Source organism: Anastrepha obliqua, chromosome 3 (genome assembly GCF_027943255.1).
Source record: "Anastrepha obliqua isolate idAnaObli1 chromosome 3, idAnaObli1_1.0, whole genome shotgun sequence".
NCBI lineage: Eukaryota > Metazoa > Arthropoda > Insecta > Diptera > Tephritidae > Anastrepha > Anastrepha obliqua.
The window spans coordinates 60,525,675-60,544,771 of record NC_072894.1 but is presented as its reverse complement, the minus strand read 5'-3'; the positions used below and the strand labels follow the sequence as shown (position 1 = coordinate 60,544,771).

The 19,097-nt window shown below is 34.6% G+C and overlaps 1 protein-coding gene across 1 annotated transcript in view; it reads left to right on the top strand.

Annotated features, from left to right (window-relative positions):
- The first annotated feature begins 211 nt into the window (after positions 1–211).
- The window catches only part of LOC129242027 (uncharacterized), a 60,452-nt gene continuing 41,566 nt past the window's right edge, over positions 212–19,097 (top strand). Inside the window, exons 1-2 of the mRNA XM_054878588.1 lie at positions 212–464; positions 1,088–1,236. Coding sequence (XP_054734563.1) covers positions 212–464; positions 1,088–1,236 — 402 coding nt within the window. The remainder of the gene's footprint in view (positions 465–1,087; positions 1,237–19,097) is intronic.

The following is a 19,097-nucleotide window of genomic DNA, read 5'->3' as shown; positions in this document are numbered from 1 at the left end:
AAAACCGATTTGCGAGGTCGTCGATGAAGCTTTGTGGATCTGGTTTCTTCAGGAACGTCGAAGAGGTACACCGATTGGCGGCCCAATTTTGAAAGAAAAAGCTTTCCACCAGAAGATTAATATTGGAGGTGACTTTGTGGCAAGTGATGGTTGGCTTAATCGATGGAAGAAGCGACACGGAATTCATTTCGCACATGTAAGTGGAGAAAAAATGTCTGCTGATACTTCTGGTGCGACAGAATTCAAGACTAAGTTTAGTGAAATGGTTAAAACAGAGGAATTATCTCCAGAACAAGTCTATAATATGGACGAGACCGGACTAAACATTAAAATGTTACCGGAAACAACTTTTCTAGGCAGTCATGAACAGTCTGCCTCTGGCTTCAAAAAGAACGAAGAACGTATTACAGTGGCCGTTTCTTCGAATGCAGCAGGGACTCATAAAATTCCTCTTTTCGTTATTGGCAAGTCTGCTAAACCACGGGCATTCAAAAACTTGAATCCATCTTCGCTTCCGGTTTATTATAAGTCACAAAAATCAGCGTGGATGAATTCAGACTTGTTTAAAGAGTGGTTTAATTTGGAGTTTGTTCCAAAAGTTAAAAAACATTTAAAAAGTGTAAACTTGCCTATTAAAGCAATTCTTGTGTTAGATAATGCTCCAACCCATCCTCATGACTGCGCTGTAGATGACATAAAATTAGTTTATCTTCCTCCTAATGTGACAAGCTTAGTGCAACCAATGCGTAAACCTTTTTTCTGAAATTCTGAGAGTGAAGACAAAGGTCTTTTAGAAGTCATCAAAAAAATCAATATCAAGGACGTTATCTATATGTTAGCTACAGCATTTCAAGAAATGCCTTCTTCAACGTTTGTTAAGTCTTGGAGAAACTTTGGCCAGATGTTGAGAATCTCATTGTGATCTCGAATATTGCAGGGACTGAAGAAGAAGAAAACAAATCTACTTTACAAGACCTTCAAAAGTTATAGGGTAACGAATCATTACAGGCAGAAGATGTGGAAAATTGGATGATAAACTGTGACGAACACCTTGAAAATGAATTTTTGAATGATGACAAAATCATAGATTTAGCAAACAAAGAACAAGAGGAAGATGATGAGTGTAGTGACGTTGAAGAGGAGAAAACAGTTTCTCACGAAGAAGCCAAAAATGTGATGGAAATTGCATTGAAATACATTGAGCAGCAACATGAGTCAACAGCATTAGACGTTTTGGTGATTGGAAAATGGAGGGATGTCGCATTCAGAAATTCACTGAAGGTTAAAAAACAGAAGAAAATCACAGACTTTTTCAAAAAATAATTATTACACTTATATTTAATTGATGTAACACATTAACATATGCAAATATGAAATGTTATACATACATACAATATATTATACAAGTACACTTCGGATTAACCGGCCAAAACGGCAACCGGCCAGGTATGCAGTCCCGAGGTGACCGGTTAAGAGGAATTGTACTGTACTATTGTATACATATCTGATGTGAGAAGTGAGTTATTATTGTTATAGGTTCGACCATAATGATGCTTGGAAATGTATTCAAAGCTTTTCATAAGAAATCAACTACTGATCGTAGTCTCTATAAAACTGTAGGTATCTCCAAAATTCTCAAAAACTCAACATTCCCTAAAGTGATCCTGAATTTTTTTAAAAAAGTCTGTGTATGCAATTTTATAGCCAATTCAAAGTCACTTAAAAATTTTATTCTTTTTTGACAATGTTTTTGCGTACGATGCTAAGCATTTTTTCCACATATTGGGTTATCTAATAAGAGGTGTTATATTGATATTCAAAGAAACATGCTATTTTTTTATATACAATAAATTATCGGCTGTTTATTTCATTATAAAGAGGAAGGTATGCCGTTAATAGTGGGCAATAACTTCAGACAAATGACCACCACGACCACGCTTACAGGACAATATCCTTTTCATGAAATTTTTCATAACCGAATTACAAAGTGGCTGCTCTATGTCCTCGATAGCCTCACGAATTCCATCTTTGAGGTCTTGAATCCACCCTGGGCTATTGGCGTAGACCTTCTCTTTCACGTGGCCCCAAAGAAAATGGTGACAAGGTGTTGAATCACAAGATCTCGGTGACCAATTGTGATCACCTCTTCGAGAGATAACACGGTCCGGAAACTTTTCTCGTAAAATATCAATGGTTTCGTCATCTTGTTGAAAAAAAAACGTTGTTCAGATCAATACCATCCTATTCCGGTCATAAAAAATCGTTAATCATCTCTAATCTAATCTAAATAACACCTTTTCTTGAAAAACCCTTTATGTTAAAGCACGTGGTGACAATCCTTATATGGAAAAAATGCTCGGCATCGTATGCAAAAAAAAACAGTTTTTTGATACCTATTTTATGTTTTATTTAACAAATTCCAAAATGGAGAATTATATGTAATCTCTTAATACTGTAATACGAAAAGTGAAAGCATGCAATTTTACTTAAGTGTAAATAGAACTGAAACTTAAAAATAAAAATAGTTTTTACTATTGAGAGCTATCTTACCTTTTTTCTATAAAAAAAAGTTATTCGTGCTAAAAATTGAAAGATACAAGTTGATATTAAAATAAAAAACAAATTCATAGTATTTAAGTATATATTAGGTATAACCAATATAATTACATATTTGGCTATACGGACGGGGCTAATGCGGATGAGAATGATATCGATGAGCTTGGGGCACAGCAAACTCAGGAGCTGTCCACTGAAGATATTACAGATTTGCAGTGTGACTTAGAGCAAGCAGATTAGACATTTAGCCGTGCAATTAGAGAAATGCTGAAATCATGAGCATGTATGGGATTATACTTAACTTAACACTGTGTAGCATTTTCAACAAATTTTGAAACGTTGTCAAATAAAGAAAAAACAACTCTAAATTATTTTTTGTTAAAAAGATCGGGGATATCATATAATTTTTAAATTTCTTCTATGCCAGATTATCTCACATCGCCCTATATTTAGTCTCTAAAAAGTGTTGCTACATACATACAGCTTTCGGTTTTTATTAAAATATTTCCTTTTTTTGTGTGGTACCGCATCGAAAACTTTCAGAGTCGGGGGGTTTGTATCCATTCGGACGACATAATCCAGCTAACGTAGCCTCTGGATCTTTATTCGTTGCGCTATGTCTATGTCGTTCCAAGGCTCATACACCGACAGCTCGCACGATCATTTCCAACATCAGCTTAAAGAAGTCACACGACAGCGGGTCACCCTTTCTTATGCCTCTACTACTACTTTCGATTGGAAAGCTTTACTTTATTTTACACCGATTTATGTATACGAAGGTTGCCTTCAATATTTTACGCCCAATATTGAAAATGTAGTAAAATAATAATAAAAATGGGGTTATTGATTTTCTAAAAATTGTTCTTGGAAGACAATGTATTTCTGTATCCGCTTGAACCAATTTTCAAAGTAATTTTGCCAGTTCTTTAAAAGCTTCTTCAGTTTCTTCAGGCATTGAAAAATGCTCGCCTCATATCTTATTTTTGATCTTTGAGAACAAAAAGAAATCATTAGTTGCGATACACGACTGTAATGCATTCGATATTTTGAGTGCTCAGAAACTGTTTGGATGTACCCAATACATGAAAACCCGCATTTTCTTGGTGAAGGTTGACTATTTGGCTTTTGGCTTTCCTTAATTCTGTGAAAACTTCTGGCTGACAAATGGTTGCTTAGCACTCAGAATTTACAGTTTTAAGCAAGTCTAGTAATGACATATTGTACCATGACCAGATTTTCCGAAAAAATGGGAGATCATTTGCTTTGGGGTGTTTCTTTCGCGAACAGTTTTTGTTGGAGGACCCATACTTCGACTCATATGCCTTTATCAAAGATTCGTTACCTGTTACGATGTCGTATAGGAATAATGGTTTTACTTAACGGACAAGATTATCGAAGTGTTCGCTAACCGATGGTTTACTGTATATCTTATAGACAAGTATTAAATAAAATTCCGTTTTTTATTAAAAAAGGAACTTGTATATTAAAAAAGTGGTTCTGAGTGTCTTACATATGTATAATTATGACTGAAGCTTTTGGACGGTAGAATAACACTCGGAGGTTTGTCAAGGCCTGTTCCGACTGTTTTTTTGTCATGAAAAAAATGTTTAATAAAAACCATCTGCAGTTCAAGGCGGCACAAAACTGCGGTTCATCCCACTTGAATTAGTGTTGTGTTCTCTTTATCAGCCCCTTACATAGACTTGTCTTACAACATGTAAACCATTCTAAATTTTATTGATCCCTTTCGTTAGGAACAAATCTCGAAGATATTTCCCAATACCGAAAAAAATACTCTACTAGCTCTGCGGAATGCGTGACTCCAATCGGGTACACACTATGTCATATTAATTAGTTGTAGATACTCGTACATAAATTAAAGCAATTTACGAACTTCCTCGCACAGTTCACCTTGCCACCACGCAACAACTTAGACATTGATAATCCATATCTATTTTTTCGTGTATATAATTGAAGAACTCTGACCGAATAGCTTAGCATCAATATAATTAGCATTTATAAGCGATGTTTCAACAAACGCTTGTTTTGACTTTTCGTTTGAATAATTTACTAAGTAAATATAATATTTCTTATGGCTTCATTGTTGCACATGTATGTGTGTATAAATGTAGGAATTTTTTAATTTGGCAACATTGGCCCTCAACTGGCCATTTTTGGAGTTCTTATCACACATTTGTACAATACTATATATAATTTTCTTTTATTATCATACACACTGAAACAAGAAAACTTTGTTTCAACTATGATAATTATAATTGATGACACTACGGCTGTCAACTGCGCTTCATCACCAACCACCTTCCAGCAAGTGACGACAAAGGTTAAAGCACTTATTAACTCGCTACTTACCGCGCTCATAAATGATACTTGCGCAGCAATTATACGATACGCTGCTGATTGGAATTTGAAAAACATCTATTGATATCCGTGGATGTTTATGTAGCTACCGATAACCATCGAATATATGGAAAATATTGTCATGGTTATTAGGGTTATTCATTTCATTCGAAAAGCCAATAATGCATTCACATGATTCATAATGAAAAATTAGCAATTAAGATATTTGACAAAAAATTATCTAAGTATTCATGTGTATTGGTTCAAGCATATTCGCAGTGACACAAAAGTTAAACAGGGTGATTCAAAGAAATGGCTAATGATATTGGCTAACAAGTAATTAATGATTTTTTGCCCAAAAATCAGACAACCTCATTTGTATGTAAAAGCCACAAGTGCCCTCCAATCTATATATTGGGTTGGGGAATAAATCCATAGCGTTTTTATATATTCTTTTATTTTACAACGAATTTTTTTCGTTGGCTTCTGCTCCACAAAACTATGTTAATTGTATTTTTGAGTTATTTAATTTTTTTATTTGTTTTAGAAATCAAATACCAAAGGCAACATCTTACCCGCGAGCTCATAAACAGCATCATAAAGAACGCCATGAACAACAAGGAGCTCTAAATTACCCAGCTACACTGCGTAAATGAAGCTATTCGACTGAAAAGACCTGATCGATATGGTCAAATCATACTTCTTCACGACAACGCCAGGCCACATGTTGCACAAGTCGTGAAAGTCGCATTCCAAAAGCTCGAATAGGAGGTCCTTCAGCATCCGCTGTATGCTCCGGACCTTACACCGATCGATTACCATCTTTTCCGCTGCCTGTCAAACCATATGTTGGGCGTTGGCGGCCCTTGAAAACTGTCTCAACAACTTCTTTGACACCAGACCAGGCGATTTTCGGCGGAGCGACATCAACAAATTGGTCGGGGGGTGGGAAGAAGTTGTAAACAACAACGATGAATATATAATTGATTAACTTATTGATATAATTATTGAAAAAAAATATATATATACAATTATCAATAAATGGTTGGAAACTCGATTAATGACAACGTAATTCAAAAATTAATTTTTTTTGTTCGCGAAGTTCATAGAGCTCTGGCGGCATCATCGCTCTCTATTTCTTTCGAAATGAGGAAAAGGCTGCTGGTGAATGGCAAGTGCTAACCGAATTTTTGTCTCCAAAAATTAATTAGTTAAACATCGACGACATTCGGTTCCAACAGGACGGTGCAACTTGCTATACTGAGCGCTTAACAAGCTATTTGTTGCTATATTCAAGTCAACATTGACCAGACTTATTGGAAAAAATATACTAAGAATAGAATGATCAAATGAATCATGTAACTCAAACCACACAGAATGCGGATATTATATTAAAAAAATAGATTCTATGAAATTTCTTCTAGATTATAATAAAAAGAAATGTGTACCAACAATATTTCTATTTTGTATTATCGGCCGCTATAGTCGAATGGGTTGGTGAATGATTATCATTCGGAAGTGCGTAGGTCCGGGCATTAAAGACCAAAATGAAAAAAAAAATTGTTCTAATAGCGGTCGCCCCTCGGCAGGCAATGGCGAACCTCTGAGAATCTTCATAAAAAAATCATTTGCCGTTCGGCGTCTTCTTAAAACTGTAGGCCCCTCCATACACGTCAATTATATATTTATTATCATTTTAAGCTCTTTAAAAAGCACCCGTTACATTATATACATATATGTACGTATATGTACCTGAAAAAATGTTTTGCCACGCTCGCTCATATACATAAACATCTGAATTTAATATTATTAACAGCTAAATAAATTCTTAAACAGTATTATTTCGTATTTTATATGAAGCTATGCTCATCTGTCTGTTTTATATGCAGATACATAGCTCCAGCTTCAGCGCGCTAATCATTCACACATACACACACATAAGCATTTAGCATAAGTATACATATACGTATTATATAAGTGTATGTCTGTGCATTTATCATTGGTGCCGCCTTGCCATGCTTCAGAAGCATTCCTCTTTAATAAAACTTTTTATTGTGTTCATGAACTCAGTTGCTCATATTGTTGTTTTTACATGGATTTTTTCGGTGTTTTTCTTCTTTTATGAATGTAAAGTTTTTTCTCTCCACCACAATGGTAATTCACTTTCAATGCTGATGTTATGTAACATTAATTCTTGGAAACCCGTTTCACCGCCAGTGTTGATGGCCATCAAAAGACGAGTTCGCTGTGGCTTACATTTACACCGGCACACCATCAAGCACACACACCTACATACCCTACACATTTACACAGTTGGCACATTTGCGAAGATATCATCATCTTCCAGCAGGCTTGCTGACCGGCTATCAGTTTTCTTGTGTGCCACCAAAGGATTTTTCTGTTTTTTGTTTTTTTCTATTTTTCTCTGGTCCCTTGTCCACCCTAGCAGGCCTGTGTATACGAGTACACACGCAGGCATACCGCTGTTTGTCGGCCAGTTCCCAACGGCAGCTGCTGATAACTTGTTTTACATTCGCTTAGATTTACGTACATATATATTCGCACATGCATACCTTACTTAAGTTGTGTGTGTGGAGTTAAATAGCCGAAAATGGACCAAAAATATCAATGTCCTTGAAGACCGGTATATTTTTTAGCACATCCAATGTGCGTGATGTGGTAAGTGCCAGAGTATTTGACTTTTAAAAGGTGTTTATTCATATCTTATAGATCATTTCCGTATGGAAATGAAGTTAGCCATTACTTTTTAAACTGATTAAATGAAAATTTTAATTAAAATGGAATACGGAAGATAGCCACAAAATTGAATAAGCTATGACGTGTTTGTGTTAATTTGACACACAGTGCTTTCAGGAGAAGTTATTGCTTCATTAGACGCATGCACATAAGTACTGCTATATGTATGTATGTTTGTGCATACAAGAATTATGTGCAAATATATACATTATCTAAAAAAAGAGCAAGAAATTATCAAAAAAAAAACCGTATTTTGAAATGCGCTCAATAGTTTCAGACGATCAATGCAATTTGAGCTGACGTTTAATCCTTGCACACTACTGTAGCTCAACAGCTTTTATGCTTATAACTAATTGGACGATGGTGTGCATGGGAAACTTTTTTTAGAGGTGTGCGTGTTAAAGAAATATACCGTTATTCGGATCTGAGCGAATTTGACAGAATCAGCTGATGGGCTGACGTCACTTGGGTTGTGCTTACAAACAAACTGATATTGTGTTGGTAATATTATATTATATATGAAAAAATCAACTAATGACACTTCGTTGCTGTCTGAACAACGAATGATTGGACGAGTGTGTGAATACATATGAAATGATTCGGCTGTCGAATCCCCAAGTGAAGTGGCTGCTAAAGTTCTCTCTCACATTTTTTTTTTACTAGTTTTCACAGTTAACGCGCAAACTTGGTAAATCTATCATCTTTGTTAACCACCTACTACTACTATTACCATCATAGCACCATTCACCATACTAAGATACTTTATAATCTCTGCAATGAGAGAATCGGGTGAATACGCCCCAAGAATGATAGATTACTACGTTTGGTAAATAACTACGGTGAGAAATAAAATTATGCGGGGAACTTCTACTGCTACGTCTCGGGAGTATTCGCCAGCATGTTAATTTAACATGTATTCACATTCTCGTCCAATCAGTCATTGTTCAGATAGTAGCCAAGCAACGTGATCGAGACTGTGTTCATTTTTCTCCATATATCACTAACACAATCTTATCGCCAGCTGAAATCTGCACTATAATTTTACACATATTCACGCACTCCTCGAATCTGTCGCTGTTGCAGATGGCAACGAAGTGACATTTTGTTAATTTATTTAGTATATTCTTAGTTTTTTGGTAAAAAAATCGATTCATAACTTCTACTACGTCAGCTCATCCGCTGATTCTTTCAAATTCGTTCAAAGCCGGCTAACGGTCTGATATTGGCCGCACCATTAAACATCTTTTCACCATGTAGATATGTATACGTCCCATGCCTTACTGAGCGAGCATTTTTCGTTAGGTGTTTTGAAGATTTGTGTAGAGTGCCCTAGAATAGCATGCCTGTGAACTCTTTAACACGTCGCGGCCACTAAAAATTTCAGGGAGCTGCAAAAATAGACAGGCAATTATTTCTGAAACTAGTTGTTACATCCAAAATCTGATTATACATATATTATAAGAGAATATCGTATTAAAACTGTTTTATGAAAGTACTTAATGAATCAATTGTTCATTAGTTTTAAATGTATATTAATTACAAAAACTTTAAGTTACATGAAATTAAATGAACAAAACTTTGCTTTAAAATTTGAATGCTGTAGCAGTCACGTCATTTTGCATCATGAAAATGAATGCTATAGTATTCACGTCCGCGAACGTCTTAAGCTTTGACGAAGCAAGAAATTCAATTTTTGGAATTTTACGAAAATCCGTGTGAGCATCTGCTTCAAATGTCTGTAACAATAAAACTATTTGAGAGATCAGTCAAAAAATTAAGAAGATTCCTTAAAAAAGTTTTGTTATGTCCAGCATTCAGTATTCTAAATAAATTTTGAGTTGTAAATTTTATCATTGTGTGACTAGAAACATGCACTGAGCATAAGAAGTTTGAGCATAAGTTTGAGCCCATTCGTAGACACTTTAATTAAATTTGATATGTAAAGATTATTTTCAGTCACTGCTATCACAGAAAAAATGTTTTCGTCTAGGGCTATTATCATAGTCTCAACACCTGCTAGGAGTTTAAAATGTTCTTCATAGTCCCACAAAACGGCTGGACTAAACTTCTTCCACCATTAGGCAAACAGATTACTGTTGGTCAAGGACATTATTCCTTTGAGCGATCGCCTCAACAGAACTGACGTTTCCTAGGGCGACTTTTTACCTGCTTGAACTGCAGGGACGTTGAAGGATGCTAATGAATCACAATCCAATCTACACTTTTTGCTGAGAGACGCAGTTTGCCGGAGTATAATATGGATAAACAAATTAAAATGTGTGCCAGTGTGAGTATTTAAATATAAGGTGGCGCAAAATTATGCATCCCATTTTGTTTTGAATAATATTTCTACTAAATAAAATAATGATTTTGGTCCTTACGAGCTCCATTGCTTGTCTGTTTGCATATCGCAGCTGTCTTATTGACGTATGACGTTATTTGCAAAAAGGACATTGATGGAATATTAAATACTGCAGTATCTCTTCGGCGTTATGTAGAGTATACCGTTTTTTTAATAAAAAAAAACGTTAACGCTGAAAATTCCACTTTTCACAGAATGTACTATTTCAGAATGTACTGGAAATTCGGTTCTGATCCTGAGCCAAAACTCATTTATCAAGGCTGTATCATTGGATAAGTCAGAAGATTCTTCTTTAGCCTTTGTTGATAATTGACGGACAATATTTCTTTCAATTTAGTATGATTTATGAACTAAACTTTTGTTTTCAACATCAAAAGCCTGAAGGGAATTGACGAAACCAAAATTGCACATAATTAGCTGTTGCAGTATCGGCACCATAAGCACCATTTACAGCCTGGCATAGATTTTCGTCTTTATCAAAGAAAAACTGTGAAACTGTAATTAAAACCGAATTTTCTCTTTGTTGACTTCCTCTTGTTAAAGCCCAGTAACTCGCAACTGAATAGAACAAACAAAAAACAGCAAACGATTTTTGTTATTGTGAAATGTCACCTTGACAACTACCATAAATTTTAAATTGCTTGATTGATAGTTTATGAGATTTCTATCGGGAGGTCTATGGGGATCTATGAGATCTACAGTGATCTACCGGGAAACTAATGGGTTTCGTTCGGAGACTCCTCCATTGCTTTTTGTCATACGAACCCACGCTCAACAGGAACAAATTAATCGAACCAGTATCGGCAGTACTGCCAACCTTAGACAAGTGAAGTGGCTATGCCGTAGATGACTACGTAGTGCCGGAACTTGTGTACATATTCGCATTGCAAAATTTTGAAGCGCTTTGTGTTAAAAAAGCTGCTCTTGATTTGGCAAGACGGCGTAACGTCGTCTTATGTAACGTCGGCTCTTAACAATTATATGTTAAAAATTGCAGCATTGCGATATAAATCGAAAGCAATAATATAGTCATTGTTGATACTAATATTTAAATTAAATTTTCGCATAATTACAATAAATATTTCCAATTTTTTTTTCTCGGTTCACGGGGCGCCTAGGCCGCTGCCTTATAAATAATCCGACCCTGCAATGTATGCAATTCAAAATATTCTATATTGTGTTTATATCAAAACCACGGGCAATTGAAATTCTGAAACCTTGAACTCTAGCATGGTAATACCAAAAAATCCTGTTATGCGTTTATTTTGATTTCTATTATTAAACGAACTCGAAATTCTTTAATCATTGTGTCTGAATGAATGGCAGTGTAAATTAATAAATATTTAGGTATACCAACTTGATTTTTTAACAATTTTTTTTAAACAAAATTCATGTCATAGGTATAGATGTGACAGAAACCGTTTGGATATTTCGTTTAGCTCATAAATTGGCGGTGAAAAAAAAACATAAAAAATAAAAGTGGCCTGATTCAAAAGTAAAGTACAAAATATGCATATTAATTGTTTTGGAATTGTGAACATTTAGCTTAAGTACGAGTCAGTATATATTGCACATTTTTCTTTCTTTCTTTAGATTTGCATTAACATGTGTTGTTTACGGTTGAACTGGGATCGCATCAAAATATCAAGCTAATTCACTTTGCTATTCGCATTTCGTAATTATATTCTCCTGCATTAAGTTAAGAGGGTGCCTTGCCTAATGCCCTGCAAATAGTATTGCCACTCAAAGTATGTTAAAGTTTTACCCAGCTGCAATGCATCTATACAAAAACCTGTTACGAGTACATAGAAGGAGCGAATGAAGTCATTTTTGTATATTTCTTGATCTACAATCACACAAATGTAGTTCAGAGAGTTTTTTGATTTTGGATAGTTGTCGTAGTTTGTCGTCAATATGTTTCTCTCTTGAATATGTCACCAGGCAACAGGTTTAAGAGTACATCCTCACGGACACTGCCATTGACGTACGACGGTGTTCTCCATGTTAGCTTCGCCGAAGCAATCCTGGCTACCACAAAATAACTTAGAGTAAGAACTGTATCGATACAGGCTAGTCGGTGTAAGAGGCGGAAGATGGAATCCGCAGGTGAAGTTTAAAAGTCTGGCCTCGATATACTGTTTTGGGCGATCTAAAAGCTTTTCCAAAGACTGTTTCAGGTCATTGACCGGAATGTCCTTCAGGATGTCGGTAAAAGTCTTTTGGATGGCCTCTACAGAAGTAAACGTTTTCCCTTCATGGCCAAATGCATCATGTTGATGTTGAAAACATCACGTTTCATCACCAGTTACAGGGTTGTAAAGGAAGTTTTCGTCTTTTCTCGCCTCTTTAATGAGGTCTTTCGAATGTTGAATTCTGAGCAAGACCTTTCGTAAACCCAAATGATCAGTAAAAATGCCATGTAAGCCACATTTTTTTCATCACTTCAAATGTTTCGTTAAATTTTTTACCGACTTTAAAACAAAATTTGATATTAGCTCTTTGTTCGAAGCTCGTTTTTGTACCGATGACACAAACTTACTGACACTTAGACCTACGATCTTAGATCTACGAGTATTATCTTTATCTACTTTACCAAAGTATTATCTTTATCTACTTTGTCAATATACTTTACCTAAGTTAGTGATAATGTCATCCTTCGAATAAGATACTACATATTACTTCAAGGACCGTAACTGCTTCTGCTGGAGTTCCAATGGTTCATCTGATTAAAATTTGTTATAGATTTTGAAGTATTCAATAGTTTTCTTAGTTCATTTTTTTCTTTTTGATTTCCATTATGTAAAAATTATTCTAAATTTCCTCAGTACTCACTTTTGGTAATTTGTTTTGAATAACCCTATTCATTCTTATTTGAGCTTCACAACACCTTTCGATAAATTTCTGATAAAAATTAGGAAATACGAAGACTTGAAGTGAAATTGCAGATGATAGAAGTCGCTCTTAAAATTGTATGAATTGAATTTTGTAATTCGATTAGAGAGAATGATGCACCGAAATAATGTGCTTTTTGTAGGAAATCCACAAACAACTCTTGGCCGATGAAATCGGGTGTAGGTCGTATATCTACTTAGGTGCTACCATATAAAACTTGAATTGAGCGTCCAAATACATAAATACTTAATGGAATTAAAATACAACACCTGTCACCATCCAAATACATAAAGACTTAATCGTATTAAAATACACCCTGTCAGAGGCATCCTCAATTTCATTTAAAATATTTTCGCAGATGATTTCTTATAATTTTTAATGAAGTCACGTATTTTTTGTTGTTTTCTGGGGATACGTTGGTATGTTGGGGTACGAGATAATCAACAAACCTCGTCTGTTTTTTGAGCCATATGGTGTGTTGCGGCAAAAGATTTACCTAATTTAACACAGTCACAAGTCAATCGCAGATCTTTGTTTAGAACTATTTCACATTGTGGCAATGTTGAGCTGAAAAACTCTAAAATCACAAAGTTATTTTCGTTTATGTTAACTTCGATTTTTATTTGTTTTTGTATAGACGGCGTATACCTAATGTACGTTCCACGATTTTTCACTTTCCAAAGATCTTACTCACATATCTTACATTTTAACTTCCTGTTAAAATTTATCTGCTATCGTTATTTTTATAAGTACGTCGCCAGGTTTGCCTGTCCAGGAGCAAACGCTACTAGAAAAAACCTCTTCTATCAATTTGTGTTTCATTCACGGAGGTTCTAATCTGCGCGCTTCCGATGCACCAACTCATTCGGCACATTTAGAAAAATGTGCAACACCAATTTGATAATCCCAAGATGCATGACTCTGAGTAGTTCCAATATAAAATTTTTAACTGGTATATTACTTTCCCGTTATTATCAAATATTTTTTGTGAAGTATCTACGAATTATTCGAAATACTTACGTAGGTACATATGTTTGAACTGTGTTACTTTCTAGCAGTAGCAGACGCAGAGGAGGGTCTCCTCTGGCACTTATTCCCGCAAGAAAAAAGAAGAGCAAGATGGTTGAGAAAACAAGAAGGCGAACTATTGTTCTGGCGGTCTTATAAGTATAAATATAGCGACGTTTTCTGCATATCCGAAATGATAATAAATTTTTATTGTGAAACGTGTAGAGTAACTCTGAGGTATATTGAATACCTAATTAGTTTTGATTACGAATCGTTTGCTAAATCGATGTTTATTATTCCAAAATCAATAATTTTACTGTTACTTCTTGTAGCATAAAAACCCAACTTATTATTCCCGCTACGTTTTGCTGCTTTATTAACTGAAAAGTTAATGAAATTGCAAAACCTGATTAAAAGTGGAATAATTTTTTGCCTGGGATGAATAGGTGCATAATTTGAGAGCAATTAAAATGTAATATTTGAATTTAAAAAGCAAAAATATAGCGCATACATACACATACACTGTTGGAAAATATAATAGAAACAGTGTACTTAAATTTTTCTAATGGACTGTATCACTTATATGCGAATTGTTGGTGAGATTAATTAACTAAATTTTAAGTATAGGTTACTTAGTATTGAATAAAATAAGCAAACTCGGCCACGGTAAGCATTGTACGTAGGAAAAAGTCAAATTAATGAAAATTTTAAGAAAACAATAGAAAACGATGGATCAGAAGAATTAATGTTCAAAGAAAAAAGTTTTTAATGCTGAAACTCAAGGAAGAAAATCTAAAATTTTAGGAAGAGAAATTAAAACATTATATTTTATAGTAAAATTAAATATTTTCTTGTCATCAAAAGAGCTTAAAACTAAACAAAATTTGCAAGTTACATGTTGGAGAGATTATTAAAAAGTTATTAGAAGTCGTAGCCAGTCGTATTAGTAGAAGAATAGCAAGAACATCTAGAAGTGTACCGTTGTTGAGTTTACAGAACACAACAAAACTGCTTTAGTTTGCAAGAAAAGACCTCCTCAGTTGAAATTGAAAAAAATGTGCTATAGACAAACTAAACAAAAATAAATATTTTAGGATTTGACGGAAAACAACAACCCAAAAGTGCGGGAGTTGATCCCCGATATACAAAAAAAAAACAAAAAACAGTAAATCACAAATTAATTTGGGTATAGGGATGCCTTTCGGGGGAAGGAGTAGGGCCAGAATTTTGGATGAAAAATGAAATATGTGCGGTGGACTATGCAAGAATATTGGATACGGTTATACTTTCCTATGCTTGAGAAGAAATTCTCTTAAGATGGGAGTTTATGCAGGATATCGATCGCAAGCATTCATCAAAATTAGCAAAGGAGGGTTTAAAAAAGAAAAGGCGAATCTTTTAGAATAGCCGCCGCAGTCCGCGTGACTTAAACCCAATGGAACCTCATAATTGGGCGTTTCAAAGCCACAAACGGGGAAGAAATGTATCTATGTAGAACCAAATTTAAAAGTCTTGGTACTCTATTTCTTTGCATAAATGTGAAGATTTAGTAAATTCAAAGCGTCAAAGATGTGAAAAAGGCATAAAAGAAGCAAGAGCTGCGGCGAGATACTTACTTAATTCCTTATTAAACTATTACTAATTCCTATTAAACTATTAGTACTAAATTAATACCTTACATTTTGTTTAACACTAATTTTTTATGGCAAAACTTTGGCTTCAATTATTTTTTCCAGGGAACGTCAAAAAGTTCATGAATATGTACATATGTTTCTATTATATTTGCCAACAGTGTACATAGAGTATATATTGGAAGTTAAATAGTTATAAACGAGAACATTCCGCGGTTGCAATAAAGTAATTAAGAATTTTGGAAAGTGAAAGTACTAAACTTTCACTTTTTTGAAGGTAACACCAGTTTGCAGCCAAAAAGCCCTAAGTCGCGGACCATCCAATTTATATTTAGTTTTAGAATTTAAATTTATTTAGAGAATTAGTTTGTAACTAGGAAGGCCAACTAAAGTTATCACAAAAATCAATTCCATGTTGGCTACTTATTAAACTTTACTTAAGACAGGCAGCTCCTCCAGCACTTTACAATTTTCCACTTTTTAATTTTTTCCTTTAAAAATCAATTTACAATCTAAAGAATATCTTTCCATATTTTGAGCTTAATATTAAATGATGGCTACTCATTCGTACTCAAAGTAATGAGTGACCTGAATTTAGCAATAGGCTCAGATTGAAAGACTTTCGCAGACATGTACGATGGATATCGAATGAAGAGACAGGAGCGGCGTTCATTAAATTCAACAAAAAAGGCCAGAACTGTACTGAAAGAAAAACAAGAATACATATACTACATATAAATGATTTTTTCGAAGAAGAATGCTTTGTTTGTGGTACTGGTATCGCAGATTAAGCTTGGGTAACTATAAATTGCTTTTAGGTCTACTTTATATAAACGAAAACTTTAATCGCGTTCTTCTCGAAATACGTTTTTTTCCGCGCTGTAGAATATAACTCAAAAAGTAATCAAGATATTAACTTAAAATTATATTGGGATATTCTTCAACATATTTGCCTTTGCATGTGCCTCAAATTTTATATGAATTATCACAAAAAATTTTGTTTTAATCAATTTGTTTATAAAAAAATTTAATTTGTTTCGTTTTTATTTCAAATTTTAATTTATTTTTTCGCCAAAAGTAAGTCAGTGTAAGCGGAATAACGAAAAAATTGTATCTGCTTGATTTTAATTGTTTACAAGAGGCTGTGAATTCCACGGTGTAAATTAAAGGAGCCACGTTTGAGTTGCCGTAACGCTGCCATTTTATTTTTTTTTTTTTGATAATAAATACTCCTAGTTTTTCGGAAAAAGTATTGAAAAACTCGTTGTCTGGAGAAGCTATCCCCTATAAGTGTGGCCAGTGCGGAAATTTTTTTTTATGCTCAAGCCAATAACTTTTATATCTATTGAAGAATATTTTTCATTTATATCTTAAATTTTTTCAGCATACGTTTGGTTGAACCAATAATTAAAAAAAATCGAAAATCGTTTCCTTATATCCCTTACAGTATGAACCAAAAATGTTCATGTCTTTAAATGTGCCGAAAATGGTTAATTTGAATAAGGAATAAAGCAGAAAAGAAAAGCACAAATGTTTGTTGCCTTTAATTCATTATATTACTTGCTTTGATCGGATTCTCCAGATATTAAACATTTTTACGACCTAACTTTTTTTCTTAAATCCGACACCGTTATTTAGCGAAATCCTGAAAACTAAACAGGAAAAAAATTATTAGAATTTTCGAACTTCGCTACTGGTTTTACAAAGAAATTAGATGGCCTGGTTCTTGGGTAAAAAATCATTAATTATTTGTAAACCTGTGTATTGTAAAGTGTTACTTTTTTATTTGGCGGTTGTTGTGTGAAAAGGAAACATTTACATGTTTGCTGACACCGAGCTAAAAATATTTTGACCTTTTCAAACGGAACTCGTGTTAATAAACTTCATAGAATTGATTTGCTTAAAGAAGTTGCTATGCTAACCAATTATTAATACATGTGCATATTGGCTTTGACGCATGCACATATGTACATATATGCCTTCTTACATGTATATGGAAGTATGTAGCAATCTTGGCTATACAGTGCTAGTTAACACATACTATTGGTGCTTTACAGAAACCGGAATTCTTTGTTAGGCATACATTTGCATAATCATTTAATCTAATCGAAGCGGCTACAAAAGTCTATGTATGACGCAAGATGATACCATACTTTTGTCAATTTTGAGATTTCTAAAAAATAACACCAGAATTATTTAACATAACACAAAAGCAAAGCCATTATAAAAAACTATGCTCGATGACAATAGCCTCACATACAGACTGATGCAAATACAAGTATGTTTTTGAGAAAGAAGTAATAGAAAAAACTCAAATTTGTTAGATATATTATTTCTTTATTTGGAAGAACAAACACTTTTATTATAAACGCCATACGATTTCATTCACGCGGGTGCCTCGGATGACACTATGATATCACATCTCAGTAGCTCAATTTTCCAAGAGCATGTTGAAGGTTTTCGGCTCTAACTCGCAAATGAAATGGGCAATATAGGAACCGGATTGTTTTAGAAATATTCATATAATATTGAATATCTGCAGATAATGCGATTACCGAAGTTTAAGCTCCAGAGTTCAACTTCTTCATGCACTGTGGATCATATATTCAATTTCTTCTTTATTTAATTAAATGCGTCAAGTTAAGCCCAGTCCTTCTCCGCATGGATTTTCTTACACAGGTTGGATTTTTCTATTCCTCCACGACATCAGGCCGGTACCGCATCGCATGGCTGTAGTGTTGTATCCATTCGTATGGCATGATTTGGTAAGTGGAGTACTATGTTTATGTTAGCATCTCAGACAGTGCACTCTGCCCAGCATGTGGAGAGGAGGATGAGACGGCGGACCATTTTCTGTGCGTCTGTCCAGCCTTCGCTCGAATCAGGCTTGAGGTCTTTGGCACAGACAAAAAAAAAAAACTATATTTGTAACACTGTTAAGCTCATACAAGTCTTCGTACTATCGAAAAGTTCATCATTCAGCTCACCTTCTTATCGTCCATTCTTCTTCGCTATACAATAGAATGTATTCATAAAGTGAGAAATTCACATCTCAATTGGCAACTGTCCTTAGTACATTACTAAGGGCGCTAATGTGGGTTCCCAAATGAACCACGCCCTCAAAAATGCCAAAATATAATGACCACTAGAAGTGTGGGTGCTTAAATGCGAGTGCACTTCTTGATTGTTACTAGCTACCAGGAGACACTTCGTCTTGCCTTTATCCAATTTCAGAGCCAATCGCTTTTCTTGTTGTAGCTGATGATATCAATATCGTTGATATACATTTATTTACCTACTGCTCGAACAATCTTCTGGCACCCTGTCTGAAATGTCGCTTGTGATCAAGATGGTTAGCTGAGCATTTTCTCAACTCTGACTGAGCAGAAGGATTTGCTTAACATAAGTTTTTACCGTCTTATTAGCATTGTAGGGTTGCCAAATTCGCATATTACAGATAACTATAATACTTTTCGTACAGTTGAAAGTAGCTTTAAAGTCGACGTACATGGTTCGCGGCCTTTTCGTTTAGA